This window comes from Marmota monax, unplaced genomic scaffold (genome assembly GCF_021218885.2).
Source record: "Marmota monax isolate L192 unplaced genomic scaffold, Marmota_monax_Labrador192_F-V1.1 WCK01_AAM20220418_F8-fsc00135, whole genome shotgun sequence".
NCBI lineage: Eukaryota > Metazoa > Chordata > Mammalia > Rodentia > Sciuridae > Marmota > Marmota monax.
In genome coordinates, this window is record NW_026694339.1 from 1,677,979 (window position 1) to 1,702,605 (window position 24,627).

A 24,627-nucleotide genomic window follows, 5' to 3' on the forward strand; every position below is an offset into this window, starting at 1 on the left:
CACTTAGTACCTCACAATTTCTGTGGATCAGGAATCTGGAGCGGCTTAGCTAGGTAGTCTCCCATGAGACTGCAGTCAAGATGTAAAGCAGGTCTGCAATCATCTAAGGTTTGATCAAAGTTGGAAGACAATTGACCTTTAAATACACTAACACATTGCTATTGACCAGAGGTGTTAATTCCTTGCTGTGTGGGCCTCTCCAGAATGCTGTTCAAAACATAAGCTAGTGAACCAAGGGAGGGAGAGGAAGGAAGCAAGACAACACAGTGGAAACTGCAGTGTCTTTTGTAACATAATCTTAAAAGTGGCATCCACCACTTCTGCCAAATTCTTTGGGTCACATAGGTCAACCCCCATGTAATGTGGGAGGGGACTATACAAAGATATGAACACTTAGAAGCAGGGAACATTGAGGACAATCTAAGAGACTGGTACAATATTCTTGAGCATCTGTTTAGCAACATTTATCAAAATCATTTAAAAAATTGTATTCTTTTGAATTAAAAATCCCACTTACAGCAACTTACCCCAAGGAATTAATCATATTAATATATTAATATTAATTATAATATATCTTCAAGGATGGTTATTCTAACATTGTTTAGAATAGTGAAAACTGAAAGCAAGTTAAGTAAGCTAGTTAGATTGTGTAAAGATATCTTCATTATGGATATTATGGATAGTAAATGTTGGCATTGCTAATAATGTAGGATAACTTATAATTAGAGATGAAAATGCAAATGTTGTTAATTGGGAAAAATGAGGTAAGAAAACAATAGTATTTATATTGATTTATTTCACACCAAGTAAAGATTTATAAGCACAGAAACAACTGGAAGTTTAAAAGTGAAAAAGACGGTGGGAGGATGGATAATTCTTTTCCTTTATTTACTAAGTTTTCTGTGATAAACATTATAATTACCATGGTGGGAAAGGGACACTCTTTACAAACATGGGTAACCATTGTACTGACTAAAAGGAGATATAGAATCTAGAGTTTAAAATTTCCAGGTAGATCCTGCTACCTGCCTACTGCACTTTTCTAAAGGACATAAACACTCAGCCCAAGAGTTAGGTCAACTATGTGGCCTCTCTACTGTACATGGAGGGAATATCCTGGGGATGTTAAAAATGATTCCTAAGCCCCAGTAACTGGATCACAAAAACTACCCCCCAAAACTACTGGATCACAAAAACTTCCTTGTGATCCAGTTACTGTTGTATTCATAAGTGCATGGGGTAGTTTTTGTGACCCAGTTACTGTTGTGTTCTGGGATGAATTTTGATAAATATGAAATTTTATATATATATATATATATATATATATATATATATATATATATATATTTTTTTTTTTTTTTTCAGTTGTCAACAGAAAATCTTCTCTCATGGTAGTAGAACTTACCCAAGGTCACAAAGTCAGTAAATAGAATAGCTGTAATTTGAAATCAGGGTAGGACAGCAGTATGTTAATCAGTATGTACTGGTACTATTTAAAGTTTTTGAAGTGGTAATGATGTGATCAAAATGTGTTTTGTTAAAGTTTATCTTCTGGTAGTGAAAAGTGGATTAGAATGATAAGAATGCAGTGAATCCAAAGGACTGATGGACTTTGAATGGAATAAAGGATTAAGACATTGGAGGTCAATTTAGGGTGATGTATGCTGCAGTAGAAAGGAGGAAAAGTTGAAATATTAGGCTATTGACTCTCTATGAGAAAAGATTAGAGTTCCAGCTTTAGGAGAAGGGAGTCTTTTATATTGGTCCTCTGATGACCAAAACAGTGGGTGCCTGGTTACAGAGCAAGCTCACTTGGTCTTAGAGACCACTGAAGAGCTGTGTTATCACATGTTCAGAATAATCGTCACCTGGGGAAGGAATGGTTTAGAGTGATCCCAAAGGGAAAGTGCCTAGACAATTTGTATATGCCTCCAAATGCATGGTGGGGGGATGGATTACAACTCATCACTTTGTTTTTGATATGTGTCTGCCACCTTTGCTAGTCTGTCAACTCCAAGAAACAAAGCCCATGACATTTTGTTGCTACAGAATTTTTGGTCTTTGCTTCTGCAATGCCTAACAGAATGTTCACCCACATCATGACCCTACCATCTCATTGTATATATATTACAGTTTCCCATGTTCCAGGTATCCTCAATTTCAAATATTAAGAAAGTATATCTTAGAAGTGAATTTATATAAAATGCCTTTACCTGTATGAGAGGACACTAATATGTAACCAGCATTAGAATATAGGAATTGGTTTGTGATTGCCACCATCAGAGCCATGCCATTGGGCACTTATTGTCTTAGAAAGTAGATATTGTTTATTTTGCTTTTTATAAGTTGATCCTTTTAATGTTCTAATATTTTGGAACATATTTGGTATTATGTCTTTCACTCATTCATATGAGTTGGAGGTAACCATAGAACTGACTAAAAGGGAATACAGAATCTAGAGTTTAAAAATTCAGTTGTCTGGTGCGGCCAATCTGGAAAACAGTATGGAGACTCCTGGGAAAGCTGGGAATGGAACCACCATTTGACCCAGCTATTGCCCTTCTTGGACTTTTCCCTGAAGACCTTAAAAGAGCATACTACAGGGATACTGCTACATCGATGTTCATAGCAGCACAATTCACAATTGCTAGACTGTGGAACCAACCCAGATGCCCTTCAATAGATGAATGGATAAAAAAAATGTGGCATTTATACACCATGGAGTATTACGCAGCACTAAAAAATGACAAAATCATAGAATTTGCAGGGAAATGGATGGCACTAGAGCAGATTATGCTTAGTGAAGCTAGCCAATCCCTAAAAAACAAATACCAAATGTCTTCTTTGATATAATGAGAGCAACTAAGAACAGAGCAGGGAGGAAGAGCAGGAAGAAAAGATTAACATTAAACAGATACATGAGGTGGGATGGAAAGGGAGAGAAAAGGGAAATTGTATGGTAATGGAGGGAGACCCTCATTGTTATACAAAATTACATATAAGAGGTTGTGAGGGGAATGGGAAAATAAACAAGGAGAGATATGAATTACAGTGGATGGGGTAGAGAGAGAAGATGGGAGGGGAGGGAGGGGGGATGGTAGAGGATAGGAAAGGTAGCAGAATACAACAGTTACTAATAGGGCATTATGTAAAAATGTGGATGTGTAACCGATGTGATTCTGCAATCTGTATTTGGGGTAAAATTGGGAGTTCATAACCAACTTGAATCTAATGTATGAAATATGATATGTGAAGAGCTTTATAATGTTTTGAACAACCAATAAAAAAAAGTAAAAAAAAAAAAAAAAATAAAAATTCAGTTGTCTTTTGAAAATACAGTTGTCTTTTGTTGCTCAATTTGATCTTTGATATTTTGCTGTAGAACCAGTGTAAAATAGTCTTTCTACATCATCTATCATTTTTTTCATCAGTTGCATTTTCTTGAACATATTTAAGACAATAAGGGCTGACATAAGAAAAAATAGCAATGCAATAGAAACTTCAAGGTAAAATGAAAATCCTATTTTTTCTTGTATTAAAGTTCTTTTTACTAATATTTCGGGTTAACTTAGTAATTCAAAAATCTTTTCCCAAGGCTATGTGCAATAAAGAAACTATTTTGAGGCTGGAGCTGTGGCTTGGTGGTAGAGTATTTGCCTGGTTCTGGGTTTTATCCTCAGCACTTAAAAAAAGAAAATAAAGAAACTATTTTAATTGTTTTTAAAATACTGTTATAAAAGCAATATATGCATGATAAGTTAGTATCAGAAAAGATATATTAATGAGAAGTAAAGTCCTTTCTTCTCAAACTTCATCTCTATTTCCCTGTTATTCACTAATAGCAGGTTTATATATATTTTCACAGAAGTTATTAGGTGTTATGTACATAAATTTCATAGTTCTCATTTAAATAATAAAAGTAACATATGTTAGTTTTTAAAAGGCTCTAATAAATAAGAACTTTTTGCAATAATAAGCAACAGTACCTCTTATCCATCTTCCTCAAATATTATCATTGATGGTATATCATTCCTGGTTAATTAGATACAAATACATACACACAAACACACACACTTGCACATAGCCACACATAAGACTTTGTGACCAATTTTTTCCCCTTTATAACATGTTGTGATCATATTCCCCTATTGACATCTATATCTAAGCTACTTTCTTTTTAAATAATTTCTCTGGTGATGCACATTTAAGTAAATGTAAACAATGCTGCAATGAACATTCTTATGCATGTATGTTTGTTAAGGCAAAGGGAATACACATTTAAAATTTTGATAGTCACTCATTGATTGATTCAACAAAAAATTATGTTTACCATGCTTTTAATTTGCATCATTTTTCTCCATGTTTTCCTGTATATCTTTAGTTTATTTTTTCTGGTTTAAATCTTGAAATACCTTGCCCTTTAATTTTTTATATTGAATTCCTTACACAAAATAGATTTATTGAAATAGAATTTAAATACCATACAATCCACCATTTTAACTGTACCCATCACTATTCTTCAATATATTCATAGTTATCCCTCCATTACCACAATTTAATTTTAAACCATCTGGTCTTCCTTAAAAGACACCTGTACTTAACACATATTTCTCCAATTCTGACTGCTGCACTATTCCTACCTTCTTTATAGCTTTGCCTATTCTGGACATTTTATAAAAAAGAATCATAGAATATGTGGTCTGGTATGATTGATTTTTTTTTCACTTAGCATAATTTTTTCCAAGTTCATTCATGTTATAGCATGTGTTAATAATTTATTTCTTTTTGCTGTTGAATATATTGCATTGTATGAAAATGTCAGATTTATCTATCCACTTTTTAGTTGATGGGCATTTTATTTGCTTTCACTATTTGGCTTATCATGAATAATGATGCTATGAACATTGGTACAGAAGTTTGTGGATATATGCTTTCATTTCTTACGGGTTTATAACTAACAGTACATTTCTGGATCATATAATAACTGTACTTTTAACATATAAAAATTGTTTTCTAAACAAATGGCTACATAATTTTACATTCTTACCATCAGCCTATAAGAGTTCTAACTTTTCCACATCCTTGCCAACTCTTCTTATTCTCTGTCATTTTGATTATAGACATTCTGGTGGGTATGAAGTGTGATCTCATTAAGGTTTTGATTTGCATTTCCCTAATGACTAGTGATGTTGAACATATTTTCATGTGCTTATTTGCTATTTGTATATCATTTTTGGAGAAATGTCTGTTCAATTTTTTTGGTCATGTTTTCATTGGGTTGTCTTTTTATTATTTAGTATAAGGGTTCTTTATAGATTCTAGATATACATCCCTTATCAAACAAATGATTTGTGAACATTTTTATCATTTTGTAGATTGTCTTTTTCCCTTTTTAGGTGGCATTGTTTGTAGCACAAACATTTTGATATAGTATGATTTATCTATTTTTCTCTTACATTTTTCAAAAAACAGTCCATTTTAGAGCATTTTTAGTGATTCAAGTGTAAGATAGAGATGGTTCCTATATCCTTTGTACCCCTAAACACTCACAGCCTTCTCTGCTATGTACATCCTGCACTAGAATGGCTTTATTGTTGCAATCAATGAATTTACACTGTCACGTCATTATCACCCAAAGACTGTAGTTTGCATTCCAGTTCACTTTTAGTATTGTAGGTTCTGTAAGTTTGGACAAATATCTAATGACATGTATCCACCATTTATTATAGTATTTTAGAGAACAGCTTAATTGCCCCCTCTAATTTTCTGTGCTCCACTTATTCATCCCTTGATTCTCTCTAATGTCTAGCAGCCACAGATATTTCTACTGTCTCCTTAGTTTTGTCCTTTCCAGAATGTCCAACAATTGGAATCAAACAGTATGTAGAACTTTAAGATTGACTTCTGACCCTTATGAACATGCATTTATGGTTCTGGAATGCCTTGCATTTGTAGTGTGTATATTTGCTTATACATTTCTAATAAAATTCAATTTAATATCTCTTTTTCCAGAATAGTAAGAGCCTTAGTGTCTTGAATTGTACACTGAACATCTCCTTGTATTTTTTTATTAATTTTTATATATGACAGTGGACTGCGTTATAATTCATACTATACATATAGAGCACACTTTTTCATATCTCTGGTTGTATACAAAGTATATTCACACCAATTCGTGTCTTCATACATGTACTTTGGATAATAATGTCCATCTTATTCCACCATCATTTCTAACCCCATCCCCCTCTTTCCCCCCTCCACCCCTCTGCCCTATCTAGAGTTTGTCTATTCCTCCCATGCTCCCGCTCCCTATCCCACTATGAATCAGCCTCCTTATATCAGAGAAAACATTCGGCATTTGGCATTTGCTTTTTTTGGGATTTGGCTAACTTCACTTAGCATTATCTTATCTAACTCCATCCATTTACCTGCAAATGCCATGATTTTACTCTCTTTTATTGCTGAGTAATATTGCATTGTGTATATACGCCACATTGTATTATCCATTCATCCACTGAAGGGCATCTGGTTTAGCTATTGTGAATTGTGCTGCTATGAACTTTGATGTGGCTGTGTCCCTGTAGTATGTTGTTTTTAAGTCCTTTGGATATAGACCAAGGAGAGAGATTCCTTGTATTTTTGTTCAAACTTTAGTTGCACACTTTCAAAAACATGGCAAGGACTTTATATCATAGTTGAGGCAGCATATTTAGGCTTTCTAGACTAGTTAATAAGCTAGATGACAATGACACTGAACAAATTGATTACCTTCTTGTGTCTGTTTCCTCTTCTTTAAAATAGTAATAATAGTAATAGCTATTTCAGAGGGCTGTTTTAAGGATTCAGATATAAACGTATTATCATGTAAGAAATTACTTTGATGCAATTTTAGCTTGTGAGTATACTGCTTAGGTACCCTGTCCTAGAGCTCATGAAACAGAAAGGTGCACAGACCAAATTAAAATGCTCAGATCATAATTTATTGGGTCAATTCAAAACACAAAGCAAAATATATGGAAAGAGAGATGGTCAGACTAACACATTTAAAAATAAGGTACCAGTGAGTCAAAGAGCCATATTACTGAATCTTATTCTTTTGTATTTACATATTCTTTCTCTGTGCTGCATCACTTTTCCCATTTGATGTGGATACAAAAACCAGTATTGATATTTGAGCAAGGGGCCTAATAGACAAAAAGTGTCTGGTCAGTGACATACTCTTGCTTCATGTAAGCTGGTAAATGCTTGTCCAATAGCAGTGCCACATAGCCTGATGAACAGAGATGGATTATTTGGCAGAGGATCCCAGGTGAGAGTCAACAATGGGGTGGCTAATTAAACATCTCATGATCATTATGTGCCTCATAAGCTTTGTTTAGTGTATCAAAAACATTTGTTTCTTTAGTTATTATTTTAAAAATACTAAATGTCTATTTTGTCCATCTCTTTCTATCTCTGTTCACAGACACATGCTATGCTTACTCTGTCTGATGCTTCTCAGCTTACTAAGTTATCTATGCTTAACCCAGATAAGTTTCATCCATTCCATTTTGTTTTTGTTTTATAGAGCAGAACAGAGTACTCCCAAACAATACAGGAATTACATACTGTATATGTAATGATTAATAGTAACATATCAATATCTTTTTACTACTAATGAAATTTATATTCTATCTTTCTAATAGAACAGATTTTTGGTTTCAACTTACAAAACTGGTACTCATTCTTTCATTTCTTACAGGCTTATCCTCAATTTGTTCTGACCTATCTGGAGGAGCTAAATGTACAAGTGGATGTGACTCAAACAGAGTATCACATTCACCATGGTGCTTGGACCACAGCTCATCAAGAATGTGGCAGAAACTTAACAGAAGAAGTGAGTGTAGTAAGCCAGAGGCAAGACAGAAATAGATCTCTAAAATGTGTTTTGAAAAGAGAAAATATGTTCAAGTTGTTTTCAAGAACCAAACATAAATTCACAACTTAATGTTACAGATTGTTTAAGATATAACCTCAATACCCATATGCACATTTATATTTATATAAAAGTCATATATAAACATTTTATTAAATAAATGGTGATATACTAGCTTTATCTTTGGATTGCCTTCTTTTCTTTTGTTCTGGCTCTGCACAAGTTATTTCATGCTCTATGAAAACTGAAGAAAGCATGAAAAGTGCATATTATGTTTTTGGCAAACATAGTTTAGATATTTCCAATCAATGAAGTTAGCTCCATTATTCCTATATTTCGTGTTTTAGGTTCTGCAAAAATGTGCCAGCAACCCTGATCTGAAGCAACTGCCAGAACCGTCAGACACCCATTTAATGCCAGAAGGTTCTCCTGAGGAGACAGGGCAGCTGACAGTGGCACTGGTGAGGAAACTGGAGGAGAAACATCCTAAGGCTTCCGCTCAGAGGTAGGGCACTGACAGACTGAGCTTTATTGCTCAATGACATTCGATGTTTTCCTTCAGTTTCATGTAAGATTGATTTCTTGATGATTGTTGAAATACCTCAACAGCCCTTTGGCTTTCAATCAGTGTAGTTTTAGGGTCACATTTGATGAAGAGAGGTGACATGTATATTTTGTTAAAGATTGATACATGTAATTTTTCAAAAGCATAATGAGGATGGATTGCTTCCCTTGAATCTCACTAAAATACAATAAAATAACATGATTAAGTGAAGGCAGTACTGAGCATATACCCAATTATGAAAATGCCAAAGGTCTTTAAGAAGACCACACCCATGAACATTCCTTTTTATTTTCCACCAGGAGAATATTATATTTGTATCTGAGGTTAAGTGCACAGTAGATGAACTCAAGTAGTGATGGCTTACAAATTAACACCATTTCTACTGCCAGGATACGAGCAATATCAGTGATCTGCTAACCAACTGAAAATTATCCTTGATTGAAAAATGGAAATGATTTCTCCAATTCTCTTTACTTAATTGGAAGCTGAATTTTATTATTATTATTATATTGTTAGATTTGATGTTGTAAATCACAAAATGACTTTATAAAATGTAATTTTAATCTATAATTGCTTGAATTACTTTTGACTGAAATATTCTCAAAGAACTAGTACAATTCTTATCATAGTCAATAAAGTTTAAAGGAACTCCTAAATGTAAATATACTACTTGAAGAGAAAAATGTCTCTTGCATAAAAAAAGAAAAAAAATGATAGTATTTATTTAAATTAAGCTACTTTTTATTCTTAAGTTACATATTTCCACCTGGATTTTGATAGGAGGGGAATTTCCCCCCTATCTTATAGCAAAAATGACTCTTCATTTTACTCAGTCTTTATTATTTGGTTTTGTTATTTTGATCAGGCACAGAAGTACATTTAGTATCTTATGATATCATATCATGATGTTGTCTTGGATAGCATGAAAATTTAGACTCCAGGTCTTCTTTTCCCTGTTACTTATCTTTAAATCACATACAAGATTCTCATCCCTCTGATGCTCTACAATGTGACCACAAGTCTGTAGCCACACATCCAGGCCACTCTGGTTATTCACACCACTAGAATATAAGTCCCTTGGGAACAGTCTTTGTCTGATGTTTCTCATTTAAAGTAGGAACTCAAGGAACCCTGGGGTACTTGGGAACTGATAATACTGCTCTTTGAGTCCGTTTTTGATCTTTTTGGACAATCATTTATTCTCTATCCTCTTTGACAGAATGTTTAAGGTTGTTATTATTCATGGCTTTTGTCTTTATAAATACTAAGTTCTGCTGAGGAAAGAGGAATGGGTTACTTCTTCTTTCAGCTTCTAGAACACTTGCCCCATTGTGAATAGGACCCTTCTGTTAACTCACCTGATTCCTTATGATTTCCCTGTTCCCCAACTTGGAGATATTTTTTCTGAGAGCATTGGGTAGTTGAGAGATTTGGCTTTTGCATTCTGTGGTTGTGTTTTCCCTGAGGCACAATCTGATGACTGAACATTGTGAAAAAGGCATATAGTATTAGAAAAAGTGACCTCCCCCCCCAAAAAATGTGATTAGTGGCAGCTAATATATTGTAATACCTGAGTTAGAATTAAAGAAAGAATCTTTCAATTTCTAATAAAGTAGTAAGTATTCAATAAGTGGTAGTTGTGAAAATATTCTAAAAACAAGTAGAGATAGAAAAGAATTTTTTAATAAGGTTGTTCAGTAGTTCTCCCTTGCCTATAATTCCAATATCAGTTACCTAACATCAACTCTGAGCCAGAAATATTCAATGGAAAATTCTAGAAATAGACAATTTATAAGTCTTAAATAACCTTTACTACAGTATATTTGTACAGCATCCTATTTTATTAGTATTGTTCTTATTCTTTTTTATGCCAATTTATAAAATAAACTTTATCATAAGTATTAATTTATAGGAGAAACATATGAGATTCAGTACTATATGCAGCTTCAGAAACACTGGGTTTCTTAGACTGTATCTACTATGGATAATAGGGACTATTACATTTTGATTTATAGTTTTTAGTCAATAGGAATTGACTAGTAAACATATTTGGAGTTTTCTTTCTTTAGAAATTGCCCAGGGGACTCTTCTTAGTGAGATTTTTCTCAGGATTTGTGTTTTAGGCTCCATACATTCTTCCTGCTTTCTATCCCCGCCCCCTCCTTAAAGCCATAGGGATTTATCTACTTTCTTTCCCCTCTACCCTCATAATTTACCTCAGTAGATGCTATTTCAGTTTCTTTTCCTCTTTTTATTAAAGTTGTTTTGAGTTAAAAATAAAATACTTAGAGTAATCACTTTCCTCTTATTTTGGCGGACTGTAGGGGGCAAAATTAGAAGGCAATGCAGAATTTGGCGAGCTGGTTACTTTGAACCTTAGGTTGTCTTGTTAGGTTGTGTACTTTCCAAATGTAAGAAAATCTGTGTTATACTATTGCAGTTTTGAGAGAGAGCTTTACATTTTCTTGCTTTTCTCAATGATAATTCAGTTAAAGAAAAAATTCATAGCACATCATAAAGAAATTATGTGAAATGATCTGAGCTGTGGAAATTGGATTTTAGCACATCAAGAAAAATATTCATGAGAAAATCTGAATAAAGAATATATAATTGAAAATAATTAAAAGAGAGAGATAAAATTTAAGTGCTTCCTTAGAAGTAGCCAAAGAAAGAGTAAACTACAATAGCCAAATTTGGGAGAAGACAGAGATTGTTAAGTAGTGGCAGGTAATCTGTGAAAATAAATGATAACAGTAGGTTATAAATGATAACAGCTCAAATTTACTGACTTTGCTCAAGTGCTTTAAGTATATCAATTCCTGAAAACCTATGAGGTAAGTGAAACAGAGGAATCATCATCTGAGACATGGAGAGATTCAATTACTTGATGAAGGCCTCTGAGTTCCCCTAGCTCCGTTTTATTCTGAACCACTACTTTATACTGCTTGACTACTCATGCTCATATCTTAGTATTTATTCAAAATCTTCAGCTTTTCAAATAGAGACTATTATTTTAACTTGATATCTTGGAAATGGAACTTTTAGATAAGAACAAATTTAAAAAGGAAAACTAAAAGTTATAGCAATATATTCAGTATTCAGTGAAAATTAAATAAGAGGTAGGACATATTAAGGGAAGCTATGAACTCCTGATTTCCTGTTGCATTCAACTATCTAGATCTGCAGTCTAGACTGACTTGCAGAGGACTGCCTTTGAATAAGAGATTTTTAAAAGTCTTTTTCTAATAATATGACTATAACTTGTCATGATTATCCAGGGTATTTCATACTTTGGTGATTCAGTTCAGCTTCACGACAGGACTAATAGTTGTCATTTGTTGGATACTTACCATGTGACTACTGCTTTTCTAAGTATTTATTCTCATAATATCATGAGAGGTTGATTTGGTATTAATATCATAACCTGGGCTGGGGTTGTGGCTCAGTGGTAGAGTGCTCGCAAAGCATTCACAAGGCACTTGGTTCAATCCTCAGCACCACATAAATGTAAAATAAAAATATTCTACCTAAAACTAAAAAACACCAAAAACCAAAAACCCCATCATAACCTGATGATAGAGGTACTCTTTTATTTGTTTGTTTGTTTGTTTGTTTGTTTATTGTACTGGGGCACTGGGATTGAACCTGGGAATGCTTTATCACTGAGCTACATCCCCAGATCTTTTTATGAAATTTTAATTTTGAGACAGGGTTTTGATAAATTGCTGAGGTTCTTAGCTAAGTTGCTGAGAGTGTGGCTTCAAACTTGTGATACTCCTGTCTCAGCCTTCTAAGTCTCTGGAATAACTTGGCATGCACCACTGCACCTGGCATAGGTGCATATCAATTAAGATACAGAAACTGAAGCTCTGAGTAGCAACCTCATGTGCCCAGTCATACAGCTGGTTAATGGGGGAGTGAGGATTTGAATTGAGGCCTAGGTGGATCTCTTGACTACCCTCATTCCTATTAGTTTTTATTTACTGATTTTTATAAGAGAATGGTATCATACACATAGTTATATTAAATAACTACTAAAATGTCATGTGTGTTACATCATGAGAGTTGATCAGGCTTACCATTTAACTTGTGTATTTTGAGTTATATTCTTAAACACAACACACACACACACACACACACACAGTCTAAAACAATAACCCCAAATTAGGCTTAATTACCTATGGATTCATTTTGTTTAATGTACATTTCAAACATTTCAGAAAACCATCTGGTGTTGACCTTTTTCTTTTTCTTTTTTCTTTCTTTTTTAACTTTTATTTTTTATTTTCACATGGAAAAATTAATTCTTCCATGGGAGAAAAGGGAAATGTCTTACTATATGAAGTCTTAAATATAAGGTTCTTAGTTCACAATAGGTCATATTTTCTTGTTTCCTTTAGCCACACTTTAATGTTTTTGCTCTCTTCTTGAATAAAGAAAGTTGTGTGTACGTTTAATTCCAAGTTTGGTCCAAAATGAAATAAATGCCATATTCTGGCATCTTTAAGTATCTGGAATGTGTTTGTTTACATTAGTTTATCCAAAGGAGCCCTTTAACCATATTTAAATTGAATAGGGGGTGGGGAAGGACTGGGACAGCCAACAAAGCATGCTGACCCAGCTTGTCACCCAGTGACCTGTGAGAAGGAAATAATGAACTGTGAGTAGCTGTCATCTTAACTGTTTCTGACAGTTCGCCTTTGGGCACATCTGTGTTAGTTGCTTTGGAAAGCCCTTTGTTCTTTTCCCACTAGTGACTTTGTGGGGCGCTGAGGGGTTTGCTAGCTACTGTACTGCAAACCAGCCCCTTCCTTCCCAGGGAAGCGAGCAGCTGCCGCGAATCGCACTGACATTTCTCTTCATGACTCAACTTGGCATGTACTTCACTCTTTGAAAAAAGAGCAGATATTTGAAAGTGCTTTGATTTTTTTCAATTAAAATATACTTTAATGTCTCATAAATTTTGATACTAATAAAAAAGCAAGTTACAAAATATACTTAGTATTATCCTAATTTCACATATATAAAAAATTAACCAGATGGATAAGTGATTTGAAGGAAATATATCAACATATCCACAGCTGTTTCTGAGCCTTTAAATTTTAGTTATCAATTATTTTCCAAATTTAAATAATTAAATATTGTAATTGAGATAGGAAAAAAATTCAGATAAGTTGTGAAAAGCATTTTTAATAAAGATGCTTGATACCTGATTTACTAGAAAGTTTATTTGGGCTAAAACAGGTAACATTTTATTTCAGCTTTCCACTGACAATTTTTTGAAGAACTTTTATCTGATGATCTAAACTTTCAAATATTACAGTATTTATAATTTAAATTTAATCTAGTGCTTAAGATTATTATAATCATTAGGAGATGTAATTTGATAAGAAACAGGTGTTTTCGTCCCTGGTTTCCTGAAGTATATGTACTATTTCAGTAATAATGAAAGCAGAACAGTTTGAATAATGCATATCCTAAGAGAATTGTTTAAATTAAAATCAAAGCTTTGCTTATAAAATATAATTCCTGAGTTCATTTTAAAGCCTTATTTACATTTTTACAATTGCTGTACAATCAGTCCTTCTACTATAATTAAGTCAGGATATGATTGGCATGAAATAAACATTGAGCATTTGGTTCTCACTTTATTATATTTACCATTCCAAGAGAATATGAATTCAGAGTATATTGCATTGGTCAATTTTTAAGAGGACTTTATTCCCCCTGATAAAATAGAAGAAATGAAACTTGAAAGAAATAACAAGCTTTTTTCTGTTATTCAAGGTTTTGCTCATGGTTACAGATTTGAGATGCACTAGATAAAAGAAATATAGCCTCTTGCTTTTCAAAGAAAGATAAATTAATAGTAATGAGAAGTTCTCTAAGCAGACTGATAATCATAATGTCTATATAATTATAAATTGTAAAAAAAACACATAAAAATTAAAAATTCTGATTTTCTTATTTTTTAATAGCATAACATTTATTACTCTAATAAGCCTTTTATATAGTCTTACTTACAGTTAATGATAATCTGTAACTGTGTTATTTTCTTTGAACCTTCTCCTTATTTTTTTCAGCAAATATCAATAAAATTTTTATCAAGTTAGTGAATGAGCAGGTCAGTTTTGAATATAGTTAGTCAGACTTTGCCTTTTTAAGGAAAGTGAACTGTTTAAATCTCATAGCTCCAATTCTTATTTCTAGAACTTATACTAGTACAGTAAATGTTTACATTATTTCTTGCAATATTTACTAATTCCGATTATACTTTCTAGGAATAAAATCCCATGTTAGATTACACTACTGTTCTTAAATACTGAAAATACTCAATTTTAAGAATTTGCCTTTAGCTCTTTGATACCTTTTGTAAGACTATGGCATTATATTTAAGAACCTAAAATTATTGTGTATTCTGGAGATGTAAAGATATAATTTAGTTTTCTGATTAGAAAAGTCAAATATATGGTTATTGGCTGATATTGTTGCCTGTTTGGGTTTTGGTATATTTTAAAAAATTAATCCCCATATGTTCTCTGTGAATTAAAATAACATGAACAAATAATATAATTGCACCTGCTTCTTTGAAACAAAGTCAAGATCAAGCATTCCAAAGATTAGATTTATATCTGTTGATGTGCATTAATTCCACAATTATCAAAGACTTTCAAAATAAGCATTTATGATCATTTTTTTATTCTCATTTGCAGCCACAAGTTACCCAAACCTTCAACTAAACTGCTTAATTTCTGTTTTAAAAAACGTACTATTTATCTTTCTGTTCTATTCAACATTATGAATAGAACCATTAAGGGAGAATGGGAAGATTTAACTCCTGTCTTCTTCAGTCTTACAGCCCCCAAATGAGTGTGCCTAGTGTTATAATTTTGAAAGTAGAAGATAATGAGTTTGGAAAGGAGGAGACAGGTGGTAGAGGTATTATTAAGTTACCATATATGGAATTGGGTAAGAGAGGAGTACAGACAGTCAAAATGACCCATAGATTAACTCCTTAACTTGTCTGTCTCTTTCTACCCCTGTTCCCTTACAATCTGTCCTCCACTTAATGTCAGAGTGATCCTTTTTTGTTCAGAAGTCAGATGATGGAGTCCTCAGCTCCAAATCCTCCAGTGGCTTTTTATTTCCTTTAGAGTGAAAGCAGACTTTACTACATGCTACATCCCTACTTTTCCAGGACCATCTTATCTCTTTGAATACTGTTCTCCCCTCCCTTTCTGTCACTCTTTCTCTGTTTTATTTTTCTCCAAGTTAGTTATACCATATGCATATTTATTCACTGTCTGAGTTGCCCAATTGGAAGATGTGCTCCACTTCATAGGAACTTTGTTTTGTTTACTTCTGTACCTCCAGGTCCAGAATATACCTGGGAAGTACTCAATATGAAGTTATTGAATGAAGAAACAAATTAATGATTTGTGACTAATGGAAATAAAATGGAGAAGGGCACTAGTCTAAGCATTCATATGTATATTTCAAGACTCCCATCTCTGTACAACTACTATAGTCCTGTGTCCTACTCATTAATCTCAAAATGAGTTCAGCCACTACAATGGCTTTCTAACTGATCTCTACATTTTCTGTTATTTTTTTTCCATTTTTTAAATTAATGAACAAATATATTGGGGACATTTTCTATCTTTGAAGCGCTACCCTAAGGTATCCTAGGCACTGAGGATATAATAGATACACTTGCTGGCCTTATAAAACTGTCCTCACAGAATCTTACAGGAAAGAAAAATATTAAGTCATTATAGTAAGGAGAGTGACATGTGTTGTTGTAGGGAGAAGGTAGTTCATCCAAACACTCCACCCTGGTGATAAGCTTTTGAAGTACAATTCTGAGTGTTTTACTTATTGATACACAATTCTTTAGTGTTTACCCATTCTTTAATAAGGCAAATGAAACATTAGCTGTCAGCCCCTCCATATGATAATCTTGTGTCTCATAATCTCCAGGCTAACTGTACTTGGCCTTCATGGGTTTCCTTGACCAAAATGCCTTTATTTCTTCTTTTTCTTTTTTTTTTCCTACCTAAAACCTTACCCTCTGCACAACCTATTCTTATTTATTTATTTTTTTCACCCTTACTTTTTTCCTGATATGTACATTTAAGGGAATAAATGTACTTCTGAGCATGGCTTTAATTTTATGTCCCAGATTTTAACAAGCTATATTTTTATTTTTATATATCATTTTCATTTTATTATAGTTTACTCTATATGATTTATGAATTATTTAGAAGTATATTTCTTCATTTCTACATATATCGTTTGAGCCAGGTGCTGTATGCACACCTGTGATCCTAAAGCTTGGGAGGCTGAGGCAGGAGGATCACAAATTCAAAGCCAGCCTCAGCAAAAGCAGAGTGACTTGCTTTTGTGAGACCCTGTCTCTAAATAAAATACAAAATAGGGCTGAGAATGCGGCTCAGTGGTCAAGTGCCCTTGAATTCAATCCCTGGTAAGCCCCCTCCAAAAAAAAAGTCTAAATATATGATTTGTATATATATATTGGCTTCTAGATTAATTTCACTGTGACTGGAATATATGAATATAAAATATATAATTTATTTATTTATTTGGTACTGGGGATTATCCCAAGGGCTCTTAACACTGAGCCACATCCCTGACCTTTTTATATTTTATTTTAAGACTTTTGAAACAGGGTCTCACTAAGTTGCTTAAGGCCTCACTAAGTTCTGAGGTTGGCTTTGAACTCGTGATCCTCCTGTCTCAGCCTCCCGAGCTGCTGGGATTACAGGCAAGCACTACCACACCTGGGATGGACGGCTCTATGGTCAACTTAGTCCATGGACAAATTTTCTAAACAATTCAAATGAATGACAAAGAATATGCATTCTTAAGTTTGGAGGTGCAGTGTTCTGTACATATCAATTAGATTAAGTTTGACAATTGTGTTTTCATATCTTGTGTGTATTTGCTGATATTTTATCTGCCTGGTACATAATTTACTAAAAGAAGTATAGTTAAATATCCTGCTATAATTGTGTATTTGTCCACTTCTCCTTTTAGTTTATGAATTTTTATTTTCTATAATTTGGTTATAAAGTACATAAAATTTTAGAATTGTTATCTTATAAATTAAACCTTATGCTTTTATTAAATGTTTTTCCTTTTTTTAATTTAAAGTTTATTTTGCCTTATATATTAAATGCAGTGACTCCAACTTTTTGGTCAGTGTTTGAATGATATATTTTCATATACTTTACTTTCAAACTTTATACTAAAGGAGTAGTTCATATGAAAGCATATTGGTATTTTAATGCATTTTGACAATTTTTGTCTTTTAGGTGAATATTTAGTTCATAATCAATTTAATTACTAATGTTTGGGAGCTTAACATATTTCTGTTTGTTTTCTATGCATTCCATCTATTATTCTCTCTCTCTCTCTCTCTCTCTCTCTCTGCCTTCTCTTGGATTCATTGACTATTTTTGTTATTCTATTCCCTCCAATTATAGTTCCTTTAGAGATCATAATGCTTCCTTAACTTATCAAAACCTAAATAAATGATTTTGCCATTTTCAGACAGTTTAACTCTTAATTAACACATACACACTTTATTTCTAAATGGTGGTGTATATTTTAATTCTATATGTATTTTCACCCCTGTAAAACATAATAATTATTTTGTATAGTCAATGTTCATTTAAACTTATCCATATTTTTCTTTTTAGTTGATCTTTATTTCTTTCTTATCTCTGGGTTTTCATCAATAATGATTTTCTTTTATTTTTAAATATATTTTTTGTAGATGGACAGAATACCTTTATTTTATTTGTTTATTTTTATGTGGTGCTAAGGATCAAACCCAGTGCCTCACACAGGCTAGGCAAGCACTCTACCACTGAATCACAGCCCTGACCCAAGAATGATTTTCCTTCTGCTTAAAATACATCATTTAATATTCCCATAAGTGTGGTCCATTGGTCATGAATTATTTCAGTTTTTATTTGTCTTAAAATGCCTGTTTGTGTTAGTTTTTTTGTTGCTGTGACCAAAACACATAATAAGAAAATCTTAGAGGAGGAAAAGTTTATTTTGTGCTCTGTGTTTCAGAGGTCCAGTCCTTGGTTGGCTAACTACATTGCTCTGGGCCTGAGATAAGGCAGAACGTCATGATGGAAGGGCATGGCAGAGGAGTGTTTTTTAGCTCATGGCAGCTGGGATACAGAGAGGAGGGAGAGGGGGAGGGGGGGAGGAAAGAAGGGAGAGGGACAAAGGAGGAGGAGGAGGAGGAAGAGGAAGAGGAGGAGGAAGAGGAAAAGGGGAAGAGGAAGAGGAAGAGGAGGAGCCACCACCAGGAACAAGATATAATCCCCAAGGGAATATACCCAGTGACCTACTTATTCCAGCCATGCCCAGCCTGCCTACAGTTACCACCCAGTAGTCCATTAAAGTTATTAATCCATCAAGTGGATTAATCCCATGATAAGGTTACATCTCTCATTATTGCCTAGAAGTCCCACCTCTAAACCTTCCTATATTGAAGATTATGCTTTCAAAACATGATCTTTTGGGAGGACATTTCTAGATCCAAACCATAAATATATTTTCCTTTCATATTTTCACAAATAGAAATTCTAGTTTGTCACCACCTATAACACATTGAGGATATTATCCAATTACTTTTTAATTCCCTTTTTTTCCCTTTGAGGAGTCAGATGTCAAGTCTTATTATTACTTCCTTGAAGACAACATACTGTTTTTCTCTGTCTCACATGAAGATTTTTCTTTGTGTTTGGTGTTTACTATGATTTTCCCTGGTATTTTTGTCAGTGTTATAGTTTTGTTTTATATTTATAATAATTGGTATTTTAGAACTTGGATCTGTTGCTTCCTGTGTTTCATTAGTTTTGGAAATTTCTCTGCTATTCTTTCTTTATTTTTAACTTTTTTAAAATTTTTAAATTTTAATTTGTTATAATGACAGCAGAATGTATTACAATTCATATTACACTTATAGAGCACAATTTTTCATATCTAGTTGTATAAAAAGTAGGGTCACATCATTCGAGTCTTCATACATGTACTTAGGGTAATGATGTCCATCTCATTCCATGTCTTTACTACCCCCATCCCCCTCCTTTCCGCTCCCTCCCCTTTGCCCTATCTAAAGTTCATCTAATCGTCCCCCTCCCACCCTAACCACATTATGAATCAATATACTTAAATCAGAGAAAATATTGTGTATCTTTTTCTGAGAAGTGTCTGTTCAGTTCCTTGAAAAAAGAGGTGAAAGACCTCTACAATGAAAACTACAGAATGCTAAAGAAAGAAATTAAAGAAGCCTTAGAATATGAAAAGATCTACCTTGTTTTTGGATAGGCAGAATTAATATTGTCAAAATGACCAAACTACCAAAAGCACTACGCAGATTTAATGCAATTCCAATCAAAATCCCAATGACATTCCTCATAGAAATAGAAAAAGCAGCCATGAAATTCATCTGGAAAAATAAGAGACACAGAATAGCTAAAGCAATCTTTAGCAAGAAGAGTGAAGCAGGTGGCATCACTATACCAGACCTTAAACTATACTACAGAGCAAAAGTAACAAAAACAGCATGGTATTGATACCAAAATAGACTGGTAGACCAATGGTACAGAATAAAGGACACAGAAATTACAGTTATTTTATATTAGAAAAAGGTGCCAAAAATGTTCATTGGAGAAAAGATAGCCTTTTCAACAAACGGTGCTGGGAAAACAGGAAATCCATATGCAACAAAATGAAATTAAACCCCTGTCTCTCACCATGCACAAAACTCAACTCAAAGTGAATCAAAGACCTGGGGATTAAACCAGAGACAGCACACCTATTAGAAGAAAAAATAGGCCCAAATCTCTGTCATGTTGGATAAGGCACTGGCTTCCTTAATAAGACTCCTATAGCATAAGAATTAAATTAAAATATAAATAAATGGGATGGATTCAAACTAAAAAAAACTTCTTCTCAGCAAAAGAAACAATCAGTGAGGTGAATAGAGAGCCTACATTTTGGGGATAGATTTTTACCACATGCACATCAGATAAGGCAATATCTCTAGGATATTTTTGATATATATATATCTCAAAAATCTTAACACCAACCCCCACCACCACCACATAACCCAATCAATAAATGGGCCAAGGAACTGAACAGACACTTCTCAGAAGAAGATATTGTTTCTTTAAATATTGCTTGAGCCCCCTTTTTTTCCTAATCTTGAAGGAACATTAATGACATATACAGTAAAAATTTTTCTTTTTATATAAATCCTAGGTCTCATTCTATGTTTGGTATTCTCTACGTTTTGCTTCTTATACTTTAGGATCTTTGAACTTATTATTTTTCCCTTTAGCTTTTTGGGATTTGCTACTAAATTCCTACATTGAGTTCTTAATATCTGTTATTGTACTTTTCAGTTACAAAGTTTCCATTTGATTTTAAAATCAACTTTGCTTTTATATATTTTAATTTACACAAAATAATTTTACATGTTTAAGGGACTCAGTGTGGTATATTGATGTACCTGCACAGTGCATGATAATCAAATCAGGATCATTAGTATTTCTATCTCCTCATACATTTATCTTTTTTGTTGTTGTTGTTTGTTTGGCACCTGGTATTGAACCCATGCTAGGCAAGCTCTCTACCACTGAGCTACATCCCCAGATATTTTATTTTTATTTTGAGACGGAGTCTCTCTAGGTTGCCAGGGCTGGCTTAAAAGTTGAGATTCTCCTGCCTCAGCCTTCCAAATAGCTGGGATTACAGGTATGTGCCACTGTACCACATCTACTATTTCTTTTTATTGCTAATAATATTGCTACAATTTACTTCACCATTCCTCTATTATTTTGATCAATTAGGATGTTTCCAATATTTGAAATTTATAAGTGGCATTATAACAGACATTTTGATTATTAACCAGAATGCATTCATTCAATATATGAATATTTACCAAGCACCTTTATTTCTGACAAAAATTTTGACACTAGGATATAAAAATATGTACAAAGCCCCCAGATTTTCTTGAGTTCATAGTGTCATGAAGTCTCATCATGCCAGGTGACTAATAAAAATATGACTTGGGTTGTAGAAAGTTTACTTCGTCAAATGGTTGATTTCATGGTCTAAATTACTGCTTTTATTCTTTTGTAGTCTGTAAAGTTTATAACTAAAATAATCAAGCAAGGGGCATGGATTTGTTCTTTATAAGATTTGATTTTCTTTCTTTAAACTTAAGTCATATATTCACATTTCTTTTTCTTTTTCTTTTTTTACTGGGAATTCAGCCCAGGGATGGTTTTTCAATCGGTTACATCCCCAAACCTTTTTATTTTGAGACAGGTCTTGCTAAGTTGCTTAGGGACACTCTAAATTGCTTAGGCTGGCCTTAAACTTGTGATCCTCCTGTTTCAGCCTCCCAAGTTGCTAGAATTACAGGCATGCATCATGGTGCCTGGCTTATATTTTTTTTATGTTTTTAAATTGGAACATAGTTAAGCAAACTATGAACATATGCTATGTTTTAGAATTATTTTACATTAAAAAAGAAATATAAAATATTATCCTTTGATAATGAATGCTTTCCATAAATATTTCTGCAAAATAAATAACTTTGACTTCAAATAAGTTATTTAAAAATAATTATGTTTTAGCACAGATAGTCATTTATCTGTTTGAACACAACAAATCAATAGTCCTTTTGATTGGTTTGTTATCATCTGTATATTTATCATAGGTTCATTCTCTTTTAGCCAAAAGTCTCTACTTGGGCCATTCTAGTGACAGGAGATGAACTGAGCAGACTAAACAATACTTCAATATTCAGAGGCCTAGAAGCAAAATAGGCTGTATTTTCTACATTTTAATTTTGTGAATTTAGAATCAGGATATATATCTAGCAAGTGTTGATTTTCATTGAATTCTCTCCTGTTTTATTATTTGCTAATACTTGAGAGTCAGTTTATAGTAATAAGCATTAATTTATCATTTTCATATTCATTCATTTAATAAATTCTCCTTGAAAGTTTGTTAAAGAGAGGTGGTATAATTTCCTAACTGATATTTCAGAACTGAAGTCAGGTAGGCCTGACATTCGGTCCCAGCTCTCCTAAGTACTTGCTGTGTGATCTTGGGAAAGATATTTATTATCCTGGATACTCAATTTTATTATATACAAAAGAGAGATAATGATTGTTATGACATTTAAATGAGACCATGTATATCAAAGTTTAGCTTAATTCTTTGTATACATAGTAAATGTTCAGTAAATGGTAGCTTTTAAGAACTTCAGAATGTGTGTTGGTATTAAGTATAAAACATCATAATGATGGAAAAAATATTTGCCTTTAAAGAATCTGAAGTTTAACTGGAGAGAGACTAGGTACACACACACACACACACACAAGTACAATGGAATCACTTTGAGGTTACAAACTATAGTCATGCTATAAACATGCCCTCAGTCCTTGTGAGCAAAAGAAGTTGGGTGCATCAATCACCTCTATTGCCATGTTGGAGGATATAAACAACAATGATAGCTGTTCTTTGCCTTTTGCTAAAAATTTCTGTAGAGAGAGTTTCAAACAATTTGAAGAAAAAAGGTAAAAATTTTTAAGCTTTAATGACTTTTATTGATTCTTATTGCTCATTTTTATCATTGAACTTCTGAGAACAGAAAGCAAAATAAAGGGAAAGAGAAATATACATATTCCTGGATTGTTAATTTTTTCTCCATGCATATATTTTGCTTTTGTCATAATTACATTTACAAATATGGGGAGATAATTTTTTGTGTTTGACAATGACACTACAATAAGACAAGAATTAATAATATGTTAATGTTTCCCTTGCATTAAATAGATGCTATGTTATTGTTGTTTAGTGTGAACCTTAATTTGGGCAACCAGTTGCACATTATAGAATTTTTAGATGTTTCCAGTTTCTTTGCTTTTGTAAGAAAGGTGGCAATAAGCAACAGACAATCTTTTAATATGGAGCTGGAAGTATATCTGGGTGTGCTCAGCAGGCCATATTATTATTTTTAATGTTTTTCACTGTGAAGCTTTTCAAGTTCTTTATCTGGATTGTATCCTTTCAAGAGTTAAATAAATTTAAAATTGACAATTAAAAAAAACAACAACAGAAACGTGGAGCACAATGTTAAGTAATGTGAATTTCAAATGGAATTTCCACTTAGCAGTACATGGAGACATGTGACCTCACAAATGTCAGGAGTTGGAAACAGAAGAGGGCTGTGTGTAGAAGACATTGTGGAGGAGAATGGTCTGGGGGCAAGAGAAGTAGCATATTTGGGTTTTTTGTTTGTTTGTTTGTTTGTTTGATAGGAAAGTGAAGGGTATTTCCAGAAGGGGGAGTAGTGTGATTATTTATTTATAAAGCAGCCACTCCCCTCACAATGATCCATGACCATGTAAACTTTACCTTGTGAAAATTGCCATCTAGTTCTTAAGTGTGTCATATTTTACCAGAAACCTGGGACTTTTTCTAATTCTTATTTAAGTGAAATCATATATCAATCAGAAAACTCTCATCGTAAGGCAGATCATAATTTTCTAGCAGATATTAGTTTTCTGAAAGGAACCAAAGAGTTTTTTCTCTTTTTATACCTTTACTTTTACAGATAGAAACTTTTTACTTGTTTTTCTTAGATAATGATGATGATGATGATGAGTGGTGGTGGTGCTAGAGATTGAAATGCATGCTAAGCACATACCCAATCACTTTCCACATTCCCAGCCCACATTTTTATTTCCGGGGCTGGTGAATGCTTTAAGACTAATAGTACTCTTAATTTTGAAAGGTTTAGCTTTCTAAAAAGAATAAACTAGTTGTGACATAATTAAACCCATTTTTGCTACTGTGGGAACTTGACAGTTCAAATAATTCCAGTGCTAAGATAGAAGTTGGAAAGTTTTAAGATCCTTTGTATTTATTTGTTACATGTCATATGTGACTATTAAGATGCAGATATTCCCTGAATATGACTGAGACCATTGCATGGTGCTTCATATTAAAACATAAAAATCATTTTCCTGTGAATGATTAAACTTAGAATAAGCTTCAAGAAGCATCAAGAAGGAATAAATTA

The 24,627-nt window shown here is 33.2% G+C and overlaps 1 protein-coding gene across 6 annotated transcripts in view; it reads left to right on the forward strand.

The window, feature by feature from the left end:
• Positions 1 to 24,627, forward strand: part of Dcdc1 (doublecortin domain containing 1) — a 486,421-nt gene that overhangs the window by 270,501 nt on the left and 191,293 nt on the right. For all 6 annotated transcript variants that reach the window (XM_058586488.1, XM_058586487.1, XM_046467509.2 and 3 more), the window contains 2 exons: positions 7,742 to 7,876; positions 8,263 to 8,420. In XM_058586488.1, coding sequence (XP_058442471.1) covers positions 7,742 to 7,876; positions 8,263 to 8,420 — 293 coding nt within the window. The remainder of the gene's footprint in view (positions 1 to 7,741; positions 7,877 to 8,262; positions 8,421 to 24,627) is intronic.